This window comes from Centruroides vittatus, unplaced genomic scaffold (genome assembly GCF_030686945.1).
Source record: "Centruroides vittatus isolate TY-2023 unplaced genomic scaffold, ASM3068694v2 contig_689, whole genome shotgun sequence".
In the NCBI taxonomy this organism is placed as follows: Eukaryota; Metazoa; Arthropoda; class Arachnida; order Scorpiones; family Buthidae; genus Centruroides; species Centruroides vittatus.
The window spans coordinates 501,809-520,368 of NW_027122434.1; the positions used below are offsets into that span (position 1 = coordinate 501,809).

General features: G+C 30.6%; 1 protein-coding gene across 4 annotated transcripts in view; it reads right to left on the reverse strand.

Moving 5' to 3' along the window:
* Window positions 1-18,560, reverse strand: part of clu (clustered mitochondria protein homolog) — an 89,979-nt gene that overhangs the window by 55,195 nt on the left and 16,224 nt on the right. For all 4 annotated transcript variants that reach the window (XM_067276399.1, XM_067276400.1, XM_067276398.1 and 1 more), the window contains exons 2-3: window positions 11,619-12,037; window positions 2,674-2,845 (exon numbers count right to left, since the gene is read on the reverse strand). In XM_067276399.1, the coding sequence (XP_067132500.1) occupies window positions 2,674-2,845; window positions 11,619-12,008 (562 nt within the window). In that variant the 5' untranslated portion in view covers window positions 12,009-12,037. The remainder of the gene's footprint in view (window positions 1-2,673; window positions 2,846-11,618; window positions 12,038-18,560) is intronic.

The window sequence follows — 18,560 nt, forward strand, 5'->3', positions numbered from 1 at the left end:
CTGTGTTTTTTGCTTTGTAGTCTTTGTAAATGGCTGTCTTGAGAACTGACCAAAAATCCTTGACTTGCCTAATTTCTGGCATGTTTGCAGTATTATTCTCCTTTTCAACAAAAGTAATGTTTTTCTTGTTGCAGGTAATCCAGTAGGTTTTGGTATAGTAAAAACTTGCTTGATATGACCAGAAGATATTCTGCTTGAGAAGAGTTCTTTTGAATGTAAGGAATTAGGTGATATTTTATTTGAATATTGCAGGGCATGGATAACAAAACTTGATTTTCTGATTAGGGCTTAATCTTTTTGGTACCATTGTAATCCAAACCAAAACTTCACCCTCAAACTTTTTTTTTTAAAAAAACTTTACAACAGCAGATAAGGGGAGTTGTAGTAATGTATGGGATTTTTGCTTTAATTGTACTGCTTTTGTTACACTAAGAACACCTAACTCAATAACCTAAGAACCAGCAAAAAGTACCACTCATTTGAAAAACAAACTCGTAGCAGTCCAGCAACAGAGGTATGTACTGTACTTCCTGGACATAGACATCTAATTGATTGATGGATGCATAGTAACAACGGTTTACAGAAAACCAATCTATCATTCCCCTATTCATATCATCATCCTCACACAATCCCTTTTCATACAGGATGGTTGCCTTTAACTCTTTAGTCCATAGAGAAGTCACTCAAATCTCTGAACCAGTGGAGACAATGCAGAAATTTCATACTACCAGCCAGGCTGTCCAGCATGGATTCTCTAGGAAGATCATTAAACATCACAGTATACATGGACACAGCAGTATCCATAACCCTCCATTTTGAAACATACAAGGTGGTCATGTAAAATGCAATACTTGTCTCTACACAAGGAGATATCCTGAAACAAAAACATCAACCTGGCCTTCAAAAGGAACCCCAATGTCTTCATTCCTCAGAAATGCCAAGGATTCACAGATCTGGCAACACTTGCCAGGGGTATACTCCACTCCTCTCATGAACTATAGATCAAGCAAAGAGGTGGAGCAAATGGGAGCAGACAAATCACCCCCCCTGCTTAAAGGAACACAATTTGAACATATCTAAGGGCTTCTATTCCAGTCTTACATGCCCCACTGTTGTAGTCCATTTGGATAAGACCAGGATTTGCCATTGAACATCTAACAGAGTACAACTTCATTAACAGATGGAGATATAAGGCTATTTTAACAAAAAAAATCCATCAACTTTAAAGAGTGACACTTTCTCTAACTTTGTAAGGAAATAACATAAGCAGTTTATGTTATTCCCTTACAAAATTCATTAACTGAGTTGAAGCTGTTATATATTGGAGCAAATGCAAGAACACTCTGCCTCAGTCTTGCAAAGCATCATGAAGATGTTGCATATAACAGGTGTATACTAGAGTTAGCTAAACAAGTAATAGAGGGTAAAATCAATCCACAAACTTCACATACTGGAATAGTGAACAGTACTATTTAAGCTCCTAAGAAGTCATAAGTTGCATAGTTTGCAATAGAAAGCATTTGCTTCATTAATGGTGCTACTGTGTTTCCATTTATTTTTATATTTTTAGTCTAGTAATTTTTATTAGTTTTATTTCACTGGTAGCTAAAAATTTTATAATTTTATATATTTCAATTACATTCCATGCTTGTGCACAAGGAACAATTTGTAAAATGTTCTTTACTATTTTTATTCCATTTTTCAAATAGTGGCATTCTGTTTTCTGTGAATGATAATATTGCCTGAAAAGGAAAGTTATATACTGTCAAAAGTACTTGCATAAACCTTTTCTGTAATGCCGATAGACAGTTGTGTTGTTTTGATAGATGCCAAGTAATGTTACGAAATTACTTGGCATCTAGTGGTTTTACATTTTATAACCTTCTAACTTGTTTTCACTAGAATTTTTGCTTTTCTACCTTTACACCGTTTTTTTCTGTGATGATAATCCAAACTCAAAAAATTGGAAAATGCAATATCTAGTCTGAAATTCCTTCATCTATAAAATGGTTTAATGTAAACTTTTTCCCTGTCATTTTATTTATGTATAAAAGTTGTACTCTGTTAGGGGTCAAGCATAATCTTTCGTTGTCATTTTGAAAGACGCAGAAAATCAAATGCAGTAGATTATGGAATAATCCACAGCATTCCAAACATTTTAAAATTACAGCACATGCACCATAATTAAAAAATTTTTGCTGTTAAACTAGAGCATAAGATATTTTGTGCAAGTTTTTTTTGGACCACCCATTAAAAAAATAAATTATTAATATATGTACTGTATTACATTCTATAATATGATCAACTTTCACCTGTTTAAAAATATTCTTAAGCAATGAAGTTTTATAAAATTTAATTTTTATAATTATAACCATTCATATAAACTATGATCAGTACACAAACATCACAAAACCTGATAAATTTGTAAAGTCAAACAACCATTGGATTACATCTAATTTTAATTAAATTATTAATTTGTCCCTCTAGTGACAAATTATTTAGTAATTAAATATAATTGCAAAACAGTAGTCCAATGTAATCTGGTGGTTATTTGGCTTTACAATCAATATTTAATATTGAAATACTTAAGAAAATTTGTTTTATTTAAAAATGTTAAATAATTATTACTATTCACAAGTTTATTTTCAAATTGTTTATTTAACACAAACACACCTTCAACTACTTTGATCACAGAACCTTCTTTTAAACCTTCAATACTTTTCAGTTCTGCAAAATTATCTAATGTCATTCCATCAAGTTGAAGAGAAAAACATGTTCGATGACATGTATCTTCTCGATCCATTAACATTTGATGAATTTCTTGTACTAACTCCATGGAACTAACCTGTAATAAAAAATTTTCATACTAAATTTTGACTTTAATATAAATATTGTCATAATTTATATAAGTAGATTTTTCCAAAAATATCAAATTCTGGCTAGTTTTTCCAACATATATGTTGATGGAATACACATTTACTAACAGACAGAGGCAAATTAGATTTATGTATTTTGGTATCAAAGAACAAATAATACATAAGGGTCTAATATTGAATCTTATAATGACAAGCCTAAGATCCTTCAGAATTCTAAATATTTTTAGTGGATACAATAAATTTTGGCTTTATCAGGACACACATTTAATTCCTTGAAATTTGTAAATGAAAATAAATTTGTCAAATAATTAGAAATGAATTTGATAAAAAACAAAACTTCAATTTATATACCACTAGCAAAACATTGAATTCTTAAAATCTTTTCATTTGATTCATCTTCTTTACTCTGATGATATTTGGACCAAGAAGTCTGCAAAATCCTACAGTACCATGCTAGTTCATTTACATTACAAAGGGATTTTTAGTTTTGGTTTTTTGCAACTGTTTCATGTAGCTATGCTATTTGTAAATTTTGACTTTGCTTTAAAAGTTAAAATATCTGAACACAAGCAAGCTATAACATTATAACACAATTATTTTTTAAGTATTATTATTAGTACTTTAAAATTAACAAGTTTTTTTTTGTATTAAATCAAGCAATTCACCCAAAAATCAGTTTTTGGTAAATCTGAAAATAAGTTTTTAAAACCAATTTTGAACAAGCACAAAAGTGTATCATTAATTCTTTTCTATAATGTATTAATTATTTTGTATTAAAATAATGCTTTACTTTATATTTGAATCTTGAAAAATGGAACATTCCTATTACATTTCTGATTTTACGCAAAACTATTTTATTAGCCATTTTACACAAAAAAAAGTTATTCTTCAAAAAACATAATGCATTACATTAATCTAATATATTTATATAACAGACTAGCAGCTGAGTCTGGCATTGCTCAGGCAAAAAAATAACAGCAGAGATTAAGATTATAGTTGAAGGGTTAGAAGTGCAAAATATTATATTATAGTATTTGATTCATATTTACAAAGGTTATCTTAAATAAGAAGTGCACAATAACACATTTTTAAAATTCTTTAAATTGTGTACAGTAAAGGAATAAAGAATTTTTAAAATGTGTTAGATTTGGTGTGATAAACTCTTACACAAGATAACCTTTATAGTTATATAGCCAGTTATATAACCTGTTTTCACCCAGGTGCAAGAATTAGTTTCCCCCCCTCTTCTGAGGCTAATTAGAAAATTTTTAGATGAGTTTAAAAATATGTTCGATTTTGCACAAAAAATTGCATCTAAAATAGTACAGTAGAATCAGAGTTCTTCACAGTAATCCTTAACCCTCTCCTTCTACCTTGTAGGAAGGGGGATTTCCAAAAATCCTTCTTAGTGTACATTCTCATGACAAACCCTAACTGTATACCAAATTTCAACATTCAACTCCTAACTATTTGAACTCTGTGCTTATTATTATTATTATCAAGTTGGGTTTAGTGAGTTATTCTCAGTTGACACCAGTGGCTATGTACTATGCCGGACCAGAGTCAAGGCATAGCAACCAAAACAAAACTAAAATTAAACAAGTGTGCCAGTGTCTGTATTCAGGAATTTCCTAATAATGTGGCATGTATTCAATATAGTGGCCTTCTGTAGTGTGATGTATGTATTTCTATTCAATTGTAATGTTCCCAGGGCTTTTGTGTAGTGTGTGTGATATCACACCTGTAGAGGAGAGAACAACAGGTACAATAAGCACTTTATCCATTCTCCACAAATGCCTTATTTCCTGAATGAGTTCTGTGTACTTGCTGATTTTTTCAGTGCATGTGTTTTGTACATTGTGAGTGTTTGGAATGGATATGTCTATAATGTATGTGATTTTATTGTGTTTGTCAATGAGTGTGATGTCTGGTCTGGAGACCTATTCTGAGCTCTTCCAATAACTTAACGAGAGCAATACACAGGACATTCAATAAGTCCCCTTAGCAAAAGGCAGTTAACGAACCTTAGACAAATCGCTATTCTGTGCTCCATGCTAAGTGGGTTTCACTATGGGTAGTCAGTCGAAATGCATCTGGGTTCCATGCTATTGATAGCTATTACATTTTAACCAATCACAGTTTAGTTAACATGGTAGGTTGCAGTCAAGTGACAAAAATACAATTTTCTAAGCAAAGCACATGGTTTTAACATTGTTCTGTACCAGCACTATTGAAATAGTTTTGTTTTGTTAGCAAAGAACAAGGCCAATGGAGGAAAATAAGAAAATTAGCAGAAATTGCTGAGAGTCACAGCTACAATAAAGGCCTAATATATATAGAATGGCCGATAACCAACAAAACCAGCTTGAATACCAATTGAATGAAATGCCGGGAAAGGATCCATGACAAGATGAATCTCCCTACCGTATAGCTATAACATATGCGCACCCTATGCAGTCCCTGTATCAAGAAATTGGAGCTTACACTAACACAAAAACAGCCTACAGACGTAAACCAGATACATTCGCCATGTTGAGAAACGAGAAAGATCGGGCCGAAATCAAAAGAACACCAGGAGTATATAAAATCCCATTAAAAGATTCGATAGGGACCTCGTATATGATGGAGCTACAAAAAGAGCGCTGAAACAATGCCTCTCTGAGCACAAAAGGAACATCGAAAAAAATAAAGGCAATACCACCTTAGCAATATATTCCAACGAAAATGGCATTATCCCTAACCTACAACAAGCAACAATGATGACCCAAACAAACCCAACATATAAACCAACTACAAAATCTGGAGGTGCTAGAAATTTTTAAAGCAGACTGCAAAGGCCTGTCAATCAATTTTAGAGAAGAAAAATGACTTATCAAGAGCATGGCAGGCTATTTATGACACAGCGCTATAACAACTGGTGCAGGCATACATCACTGGAGATTCGAATTTTGAAATTTTAAAAAAATTCCGTAGATAGAAGCATTGGAAACCTGAATGGTTAAAAATCAGAGTCACGCCAGAAAAACTTCTAGGGTCTTCTTCAGGGGTTTTATAAGTGGGTTGAAAACGTTTGTGTTACGTTTTTAAGTAGTAACTGCAAAGCTATACAAGGTTAGTAAGTCGTATCTGTAAGAGTTCTTTAATTTCACTTATAGAGATAACCTTCTCCACCTCTGGCTCCACCACAGGGGTGCCAATCTTCTGCATAACCTCACTTATCTGATCTTTCTGTAACTCCACCAACTCTTCAGTTGCGAGTTCTTCTGAATACTGGTCTACAAGGTCGTTCACATCTCCCTCATCCACCTCCAGATCCATGGACTTTAAGAAAGACAATTTCTTCCACCACTTCTTCAGGTTTGAACCTTTCAAAGTCCCTTTCAGCCACAGAATCAAGTCACAGTTTCTTTCAGACAGAGGTCAATGTCCTCTTCGTAACACTGTCAGACAATGTCAATAATTAACATATCAATGTTAAAATGATCCTTCCAGAACTCTTGAAGGATAATGTTCATATTTTCCATAACTTCAAAGCATTGTTTGAAAAGGTGTTTGATACAGTTTCTTGAAATTGAAGATCATCTGTTGGTCCATTGGCTGTAGGATAGGAGTGGTGTTAGGAGGAAGGTAGAGAACCTTGATAAAAGTGAACTCCTCAAGGATGTCTTCTTCAAGGTTTGGTGGGTGGGCTGACACATTATTGAAAATGAGAAGGACTCACAGCAATAGATCATTGTCCTCCAGATATTTTTTATAGCAGGACCAAACACCAAATTTATCCAAATCGACAAAAAATTGTCTTGTCATCCAGGCTTTTGGGTTAGCCCTCCATATGATGTGCAGTTTTTCCTTCAGTAGTTTGTGACTTAAAAGTTCTTGGGTTTTCAGAGTGGTATACAAGAAGCAGCTTAATCTTGCAGTTGCCACTTGCATTAGCACACAGTGCAAGAGTTAACCTGTCCTTCATCGGTTTGTGGCCTGGCATCATCATTTCATCTGCTGTGATGCAAGTCCTCCTCGGCTGTGATGCAAGTCCTTCCAAAAAAATCCAGTTTTGTCACAGTTAAACACTTGCTGGGGTTAAACACTATCACTTCAGGTCTATGATCTCTGCAAACATTTTGACAAAATCTTCAGCTGCCTTGATGTCTGAACTGGCTGCCTCATCATGCCTAACGACAGAATTTTTGGCTGGCTTTGAACTCCTCTTCTGCTGAAGAACTAACCTCTTGTTGCATCAAATCTGAGAAAATCGTTCATGTCTTTTCACAGATGGTAGCCTTAGTCAAGGTGTATCCAATAAGCTGCTTTGTTATCCAGAAACAGGAGATTTTCCATTTTCTCATGGACTGAAGTGTGTAGCTTTGATATTATTGTTACTCCCTTGGCTGTTATTATACCCTTTATAGAGGTTTTCTGTTTCAATATTGTGCATATCATCAATATAGAATGCTCATACTGTCTCACCAAATCCATTACTCTTACACCTTCCTCATTTTTTTTTATTTATAATTTCTTGCTTTACCTCAAGCGAAATCATACATTTCAGCTTTTTACCACTGCTCTTTACACTTGCATTCTTTGAACCCATGGTGTCACTAAAGGAATTTTGCAAAATAATGGTAAAAAAGACAGAACAACACAGAGATCCTTCCAGAGCAAGATAAACACATACTGCAAGTGGAAATACTCTTGAAGCTTGGCACTTGCAGCACCAACTAGCGGATACTTAACTGAAATTTGCTCATATTTCAAAATTCAGTTCCTATCTCAAAGAAAAGAAAAAAAAAGGGCCAAACTCCGGCTCTCATATCTCAAAAAACTCTTATGTCAACACACTCGTATATCAAGGCATTACTGTATTTTATACACCTCTTTACAGGATATAACTGGTTTAGAGTTGCAAGGAGTCACTGTTGTAATTATAATACCTTTAAAAGGAAGTCAAGTTTGACACTTCTAAAATGCTTAAAATATTTTAAAATAGTACATGTAGAAGAACAGTAATACATTTTTATTTAGAGATACTAATCAGGTTTTCCTTTATTAGAAAGCAATGGTTTTTAGATTTATTACTTATTTATTGAAATACTTAAAAAATAAAAAAGGGGTCATTGGTGACACTTCTGCTTCAAAGGATTAAAAATAAATATTGATTATGAATGTGAAATGCAAACATTCAAAAAGTGTTATGTATGTTTGTGTCGAGTTTGATTTTGTGTAAATTAACTAAACATATTTCATATTTTCTATTTGAATAAAACTGAAGATAATAAACAAAAAAACCAAACAATTAGTTTTTCTTTTTACTTTATTAATACTGAATAGCTCTAGTAGTTAAGGCATGTAGCATGATAAAAAAAAAATACTGAAAAATTTCATTTTTTTAGATGACCATGATTATTTTTACCGATTCTCAAACAAGAAAGTTTAATAATCACAATGTGGCTCTTTATATTTTAAAACCTGTAAATAAAGTATATTGAAATGATTTTTTTCATGCATGATAAATGATTACTGTGTTTCCTAATATATAACCCCCTTTTTTCAGAAATAATTTTTTAGGAAAAAAATTATACAGTGAAATTCACTTAACGAGTACCTCGCACAATGAGTATTTTGCATAACAAACAAAACAAATTGTAAAAATTTGCCTCGCTTAATGAGTGAGGAGGATAGGCCGTTTAGCAATGTCGTCATAAAGATCACGTGGGCATTCAAACTAAATGGCGGTCAACATGAACAGAAAGCGTGTGATGTTCAATAACGAATATTTTATTGAAACGATAAGTAAATATCCGTGTCTGTACGATAAAAAACAGTACAGATTTTAAAGATACGACGCTGAAAAAAAAGAATATGGACTGCAATTGGCGAGCAGTTCGGAATTAGCGGTGAGTAGTGATTTAACATTAGTTCGAAACTATAACTTTTTTTAATTGTTATATTTTAATTTTACTAATGTAATTACTAATTTTATGAAATTTACTGAATGTTATTAGGGGAAGATGCCGAGAAAAGGTGGAAAAACCACAGAGATAGGTACACAAAGGAGAAGAAAAAAATGCGCCAGAGCCACGTGAGTGGCGCAAGTACTTCAGAAATATACTCCACAAATTGGAGTTTATTTAAATATATTGATGGATTTCTCGGATCAGTTTTACTACAGGCAGACAGGTATGATGATTATAAGTTATAATTAATATATAATGTATTTAAGATATTAATAAAACTGATTATAGTAATAGTTTGCAATGATTCTATACTAGTATTTTAATTTCTTAGTTCAAACATAGAATTGAATAACCACTGATTTCTTTAGAATATTAAAATGGTGCATTACTTAAAAAAAACCATTAAATAAAATTTTAGTGTACTAATCATTTATCAAGAAATAATGATGGCAATTTATTTTAACAGCACTGTAGGAAATGATGAAGCATTCACAGCACACATTGAGAGTAGTGATTGTATCAACATTTCTGATACAACAGAACCTTTTTGTGAAATGTAAGTGAAATTGTACAATATTTTAAATTTATAATAAATAATTGTAATAGATAATAACAACTGCTGTTATTATTACAGAGATGAGACATCTGAAGAGAATATTCAACCCGAAAGCCCCTATAAGAAAAAACAGAAGACGACAAAAAAAAGTCAAGACATGTTGGATGTTGCTCTAAAAACTTTCAGTGAAACATCTAAACTTTTAACTGAAACAACACAAGAAGACAGAGTAGACTGCTTTTGTAAAAGTCTAAATGTCAGACTTCACAATTTAAATAAAAAAGACAGGCATTATGCCATGAAGAATATTGAATTTATGATGTTGGAATTAGAAGAGAAAGATGAATATTTGATAGAATAAAAAATTTTATATATACAAAAAGTTATGTATTTTTTATTTTTACACTATAAATTTCCTTAACAGGTTATTTAGAATATAACCCTTGATATAAACAGCTACTCCACAGCATCTTCAGAATACATTCAGGAAATTTGTTAATGCTTTTTCAATATTTTAGTACATATTTGTATTGTGTCTACTTCATTTGTACAAATGTAGACAAGGAGGAAGAATTTAGATATGGGGAGAAAAATATGGAAAAATTATCTCAGACAAAGAACCTTTTTGTGAAATTATAAAGTATGGAATATAAATTTAAATGCTATACAATATGTTACAAATTTCTTTTAAATTTTCCTATTTAAAACTTACTTGAAAAATAATAATCATCAGTCAATAAACTATATTGTATAAGGATTAATATATTACATGGGAGAAATAAAATATGTGACACTTATTAGTATTTGTTAAAATTCTTGAAACAAATTAAATAACAAAAAGTATAATTATAACTAAATCATAGAATGATCATGAAAAAACACTTGTTTCTTCAAAGGATAACCTGAAAATAAAGAATACCCAAAGTTGCCATAAACTACTCAATTACATCCATGAGATCTGGATTAAGAGCTCATTTTCATCAAACTCAAACAGATCTAGAAAATCATATCCAAAATATAAGAATCTTGGTCAACCCAATTATGCTTACTAGAATGAGTTTGCATTTTTTTTATGTAACATTTTAAACAAATCAGTCTTTTTTTAAAAAAAGTTAAACATTCTTATAAAATGCACATTATCTAAATCTAAATAGATTTAGATCAGGGCTGTCCAACTGGCAGCCCGCGGGCCGTATATGGCCTGCCAAATTATTTTTACAGCCCTCAAGTACATTTTACTATAAATAAATTTGTTACTAAATTATTATTATTAATATTAAAATTATTTTACTATGTGAAAATTACAGCCACAATGTTCTCATTAACATATTACGAATATTTTAAAGTTTTCTTTTTAGTATAAATAAAATATTTTTTTAATTAACATAAACTGACTTTTCATTTATCAACCTTCTTGGCCCCTGAAATGTTTGGTGAAGAAAATACGGCTCGCGGTTTATGATAAGTTGGACAGCGCTGATTTAGATCATGTGCATTTTATAAGAATTGAGTAGCTGATCTACTTGATATTTAGTAAGTTTGTAAATTAAAATAACTGAATAATAGGCTTTATTAAATTTCGCTTCTGTGGCTTTTTTTATCTGAGATAAAATTGTCAGTAAACTTAAAAAGTTTAACTGATATAACAAAACAGTCTTCGTCGGCGCCTTTTTCGTCTACTCTCGATAGCTGTTTATAATTACAACTGACAGATGGCGCACGTTTCAATTGTAGACCATTTTCCGCATGTGAGTACACGCGACACGGAAAGACAACGGAACGGCGACGGTTTCCGTCATCCGTTGCCGCATGTGAGTACCAGGCTTAAGAGAATAAAAAGAAAGTAACAAATTCTGTTCAAATCAAAATTCTATTTAAAGTTTCTTCTTTAGCATAGAAGACACATACTCTGGTTTTAGACAAATTTAAGAAAAATTCTCTCATACATTGGCAACTATGGCAAACATTTTGCAACTCTGAGTAATGATTTACCATAGTAGAAAATAATTCTATCATACATTGGCAAGAAAATTATTAAAAAAGAACTATAATGATTTGATCATTTAAGAATACTCTTTGATACTACATATATTAAAATATACATGTTATCAAAATCATTAAAAATATTTTTAATGATTTTGATAACATGTATATTTTAATAGAAAAAATTAATCAGAAAAAATTAAAATATTTTAGTAAATTCACTTTGGTCAAATATTAAAACTTCCTTACCTGTATATCAAAAGGTTCTAATCCAGGTACAATCATTTTTACAGTAAATCCAGTATCCTGAATAAAAACATATTCTTGCTCCTTGTTTTCTTCTGGAGTTTTATTTGCACTATTCTCAAATTTTTTATCATCAGTTTTACATTCAGCACTTTTGGAATTAACATTATTGCAGTTTGAATCATCAATATCTTCTTCAATAAATCCATTTTTTTTCTGAACTGTTCCATTGGATTCACCATTTAGTTTAATTTCTAATTCACTATCAGTATCATCATTTCTATGAAAAACTCTCTCTTTTAAACAATCAGTTTGTAAATGCACCACAGAAGTAAGTGATTCATTTCCTTCTCTTGTAATTTCTTGATCAGATTTATCAAGTACTGATGGCATTTTATCTGCAATTTTTGAGCACCAAGTAACTAAACAATAAAGAAAATATTAAAATTTTTAAATTTAATTTTTACATTAAATAATTTCAGAACTATCATAATTCAATGGCATAGTAATGAAAGCAGTCAAGGCTTTAATTCATACTTGAAGTCAAAATTTAATACTTATTACTATTTTCTTTTTTAATATTTCATACATGCATTTTATCTTCAAAATACAATATTTAAAAAGACAATCAATAAGCATATACGTTAGTGCCAATCATACTTGACTAATATGTAAGCAGAAAAATGTGTAAAATAGTATAAGAAATATCAGTAATTAATGGGATTTACTAATATATCTAACATTTTTTTTAATATATAAATAACACACACTATATTAAAAATAAATAGAATATGTAAATTATAAAAACAACTTTAAAAAATTTTTGGAAAAAGAATCAAAAATTCTAAAATTTTTTCCTCTAAGGTAGACATTTTATGGCTGTTCTTTGATTACAAGAGCTACCAGTATCAATATCCTTGAATTTTGGACCCACTTTTGCAAAGTAATTAGCATAAATGAAATTAAGGGAAACACTGACACAATGTATTACAAGTGAAAACTCTGGACTACTGATGAGAGTCCCAGAGTTTAGCATAAACAAAAAAAATGAGTCACTTTCCCAAAACAAAAATTAATGAATCAGATGAAGAGACTTCTTGCACCTTAAAAATTGTGCAGATTTAACATGCAATTAAAAATTTTTATTTTTCATATTTTCTTTTTTCCACATTGCCAATAGTATAAACCACATGTGGCAAGTCCATATATGGCAGATACTACTATGTTATAAATCAATATTTAGTGTATATGCTTATTTTAATGGACTCAATAATTATTCCTATTTATTGAATTTTATTATTATGAAATTATGATTTCATGACAGCATCATCAACACACATGTCCTAAACTGTTTAAAAACACTATGCCATTGAAACTAAAATTATAATTAGAACAAAAAAAAAAATAGTATTAAAAAGATATATTTTTGTTAAAATGGAAATTTAAATGCAACAAAGTGGAAACTGAAATATCACACACCCAAACATGTTACCAGTGTTGGTGAAATGACAGATAATATTGTAAATATTTACGAACCTTAATAGTTCTATAGTTAATATTTAAATATCCATGTTCTATTTTCTGTGTTCCATAGATTATCTTTTCTCATATCATCTGAAGAAGAACTATTAAGGTTCGAAAACGTTTACGATATTATCCGTCATTTCACCAACACCAGTAACAGGTTCAGGGTACGTGTTGATTTCATCCCGGTGTTCTTTGAATGTTGAAGAAACTGAATTATTTAAATCAGTTTAAAAAACATCAGAATATGTCACATTGTACATAGTAGAGTAAATGCTGAAATCAAACTTGCCATGTAATTGGAAATCACTGTCATCTGTCAATTGTAGCATTGCAAAACTAGGTCTGTACACATACACGCATGCACATACACAATATTAGATTTTGAGTAAATTAATTTACCTTCAAATACAGTATTTACTATTGAAGAAAATTTACATGCACAGTGCATGTTGTACCCAAAACACAAGAACAGGTTTCTGGATTATCTGAAATTTTATTTAGCCAAAAGACTTCTGATCCCATCAAGTTCAGATAATAGTGTCCAAAGTATAGCCAATTAATTAGATCTGGTTTGCTGTATAAATTTATTCTAGCCTATAATGATAGTTTATTTGATTCAAATTTATATACATATATAAATTTGATATATAAAATATACAAATTTATATATATATATACTGTATATATATAAATTCAGAAATTTTATAAATTATGCAATTTATCAAAGTGCTAAACTTGATCTGTTATTTGAAGTCAAAAGGAGAAACATCTGATATATTTTTATAGATAATATAAAAGTGTACTCATATCAGATGAAATATGCATATTTTGAATACAAACACTAAAAATTCGGTATATATATAAATATTTGGGACCATTTGTATGTCATAGAATATGTATATTCAAATGATAGGTAATAGTTTCAAACAGGATTTTGAAAAAGTGGGGTTTAAAACTAACATTTTTTTCTTCATAACTTAGTTTATTAATTTTTAGAATATAGATATGTAGAGTAATAATATAGTAATAATCTAGTACATTGTTAACAGGTTTTAAATAATTTAATGCATTGCATATTTTGGTCTTATTTTTATTTAATTTTTTTCCAAAATGGGAATTAACCCTCTAATTTGGAAAGAATTGCCAAGGGCCTTAGAAGGCACATATATTTATAATTTTTGGAAGTGACTTAATTTAGTATTTTTGTTCACATGATATAATAATGTATAGTGTGTTTTATGTTTGATGTTGTACTGTACCACAAATCATAATACTGTTTAAATGATTTAACAATGGATTTACACAGAACAAGAATAAACTTAAATAATTTCCTTAAAAAATTTCTTGCCTCTATCATTTGATTTGCTTCAACCATTTGAACACAAATTTGGTTCTTGCTTGATAAAGCCTGACAAATTAATCATGCCAAGGTTACTAAAATATTTATGAATTTTCTAGTGTGTATATTTATGAAGGATTGTCATGTTTTGTTTTTAGAGTAGATATAGATAAAGAAACATAAGAAATCTATTTTCAATATCTTTTGGACTTTGAGTTTTATTTTTTGGACTTTTTTATATAATTTATAAAAATTTAATAATCATTCAATTAAAATTCTTTATATTTTAAGAAATTTGTTTTTAGAAATCCTTTATAATTATTACATTAAATATAATATAATAGCTTAACTGCCTAGCCTTAGTCCAAATTATGCAACATCTTTATAATTAATTAGCCATATTATCAATCAATCAATCAAATTGTTATTAGTAATATGATTAAATTCCTGTTACAGGGAAATGTACTTGTTACATTAATTGTTCTACAGTATTTAAAAAGAGTTTTTACTGTCAAAAAGTGACCAATATAATTTATATAATTAGACTACACAATAGTATTTTTTACTATACGGAAATGATTTTTTTTCCTCCAATTTCTATTTTATTCTTTAACAATACTTTTTTAAAAAGTTATTTAAGCTATATATTCAAATTCTTGACAAGTTGTCCTCTTAGCAATATTATAGTCCATAATAGAATCTTATAATTATTAAAAACCATGGCCAAAATTATATGTAAACTTGTCTAACAAAAAAGTTTTAAATCATTGTACATTGTACATTTACCAAATACATTTATGTGAATCAGCTAAATACATGAGATTTGGCTGTTTAAACCATTTTTGTAAAATAAATACAGTCAAACCTGTTTTTATGCGCTCCTTTTATGTGCGATTTTGATCCTTCAGAACACTGATAACATAAAAATTAAATCTCTTGCATAACTCACACAACTATATCATGCAGTAAGAGCTACACCTATGGGAGCAGCTACTACTCCATAGACATGAGTTCATGATTGAAATTTAAAATCAGTATATAAACTGTACCTTTTTCAAATTGTCTTTTAAATAGGTAATCTATGGGTTAAACAAAAATATAGTTATTTTTTATTTTTGTAATTTTTGTTAAAAATTAACAAGTCTCAAAAACTTCAATGTCAACTCAGCAGAACAGAAGCAAAGCTCTTCAATTTTTGGCCTACACTGAAGGACTTCAGGAAATCAATGACTTTGAAAATGGAATGCTTAGAATGCAATTGCTTTATCCAAATTATGAGTGCCCATAAATGCATGTTGGTTTTACAGTGAGGCACCAGACTTGCCATGCTTTAGAAGCAGAGTTTTCCTGTTCTTACAAGGCATGGCAAGCCTGGTACAATGTCTTGTAAAAACAGGCCTCATAATTTGCATTCAAATGTTGAATTCCATATAACCAAATTTGAAATGCATGTTTCAAACATTTCATTCGAACATTTCAAACTCTGATTTCCCGAAGAAGGCCTTCAGTGTAGGCCAAAAACATTTGAAGAGCTTCGCTTCTGTTTTGCTGAGTTGACAACAAGGTTTTTTGAGACATCTTAATTGTCCAGTTTTAAGTCTGAAGAGTATTTTATGGTGAATAATAATCATTTTGATTTTCAGAAAAAAAAAATAAATAAAAATTGTTTATGTTACAAATTGCTGTACAAAACTTTGTAATAAAGTTTTAGAAATTCATCATTGAAATTTTAACAGTCCAAATTAGGTACTTTTAGGTATTTTAATTCATCAGCTAACTGATTTTGAGGCAACAAGTGGGTTAATACAATCAACACCAGAAATTTTTTAACAGGATTTTCTGTCCTGAATAAGCAAGGTCTTGACTTTCAGCATCTGACCACTCCATTATGGATCTGGTCGAACCCACAATAGGCCTAGAACAAAGGCACTCTTAGTGTCCAGAGGGCAGAAAGTCAAAAATGGGGAAAAAAAAACATTTTAGTTAAAATAATGATTCAAAGAAGTTAATGACTAAAAAATTAGGAATATAATATTTTAAAAAATATATACTTTATTTTTGTTTAATCTGTATTTCAGAATTAATACTTTTAGTAAAAATTTTATATGAATTTTATATAAAAATGCAATTACACAATTACATGACAAAACTTTTAACAAGGGTTGTCAGTTTTTACAATGTAATTATGATAAATGTTATTTCACAGTTAATAATAGAATTGTAATTTATTTAATTATGAATTATTTTTTATATATAACAGTTAAAAATAAACAAAACAGGAATGCTAAACTAGTGAATTACATATATTAAAAACCAGCAATATTTATAAAGTAAAAGCACAAATTAAAATAAAACTTATGACTCACGAACTGATTACCTAGTGTGAACAATGTTTAAGTGACAAATGTTTTCGTTACCCCTTCTGGGCACTTCTTCAGGTCAATTCTTATTTCAACTAGGCTGGCTGTTGACATTCAAAATTAAATTGAATGGTATGGATTTCGAATACTGTATGCGCATGTGTTCTCCGTAACATAATGTTTGACCTTTTTTTTAATCAAGTTGAGTTGGAATGCAGAGAACTACTGTGCATGCATTCGGTTCAAAATATGAATGAAAATTAAAATGTCTTTGTCAAGTATAGCCTGCCATGTCATCAACAGACATCTCCTCCTTAAAATTAACACATGTGGTTCTGCTGTAGGCTTTAAAGATTTTGATGGCCTCTAACCATTTGAGGTGTTCCAGGTGCAGGGTGATAATTCTGGCTCTGGAGAAGTCTGCTGTAATATCTGGGTCTGTCATGTAAGAGAGAGCAGTCATACTCCTACTATGCTGTATGTCAGATTTATGTTCTTGTAATCTGACCCCCATTGAACATTTAGTGGAACCAACCATTTCACACCTATTGTCTCTGATAGGGATGTTATAAATGCCTGGTAGTGTGTCAGGGTTAGGAGGGTCTTTTCCATTGTGCAGTATGTTGAAAATGAATGGGCACCTCCTGTAGATAATACTGAAGCGACATCTCTCGGCAATTGTGCTGTATAATGATTTTAAATGGGAGTTAAAAGTGATGGGGATCCTCTCCTTATCCTTTTCCTGTTTATTTCTCGGTATTTTTGTGAACTAGTGGATGCTTCTTGTGTACGTCTGTGGCACTCACATAATTTTTGCACAAGGTGGATATAACCATGCACTCTGGCTAGCTCTTCTATAAGTTTTAATTCCTGTGTTAGCACTTGTGGAGTGGAGGATGTGTGTAGGCTCTTCTAACCAAGGCCTTGAATGCTGCTATCTTGTATGGAAAAGAATCACGTGATCCTTTTCCATACAAGACCAACGTCCACTTCTTGGACATAGACATCACAAATAAAGGGTCGAACATATCCATGTCTGTTTATTGTAAACCATGTGCTATCTCCATTTATATTCCAATTGGATCATGTGATCCTTTTCCATGCAAAATAGCAGCATTCAGAGCCTTGGTTAAAAGAGCCTACATGCATTCTTCCACTCCACAAGTGCTATCACAAGAATTTCCAGAGCACAGATTTCTGAAGTATACCCATTAAAGAGACAAAACACAGTTGTTCCATTAAATTTTTTTGCTAGAAACAGTTATCAAAATTTAATAGCATCAATGTCCCTCATATACAAGCCACCATGCCAAATTTTGTTACTTAATTTTACCTCAGCCTGAGATATTAAGTAAAAGAGAAACAAACAAACAGCACAATTTTTTTGCTGTTTTTTTCTTTACTTTTATGGATTTAGGAGATCTCAAAACGTGGAGATTTGCAAAAATCTTAGAGGGTCAAATTTGACATGATTCAATACTTTCCCTTGTTATGTAGACATAACAGCTGAGAAACAAAACAGCTGGCAAAAGCTCTTGCTTGGCTAGCCCAGCACTCAAAGGAAGTTAAGGGGACCAAAAAGGAAATCCAATAATTTTCAATTATACTAAGATATAAAATATAAATAAAAAAGTTTGAAGTAATTTTATTAAATTATGATATATTTTTCTATTTAAAAAAATACTTAAGTTTAAAACCACTAAGAAACATTAGCTCAAA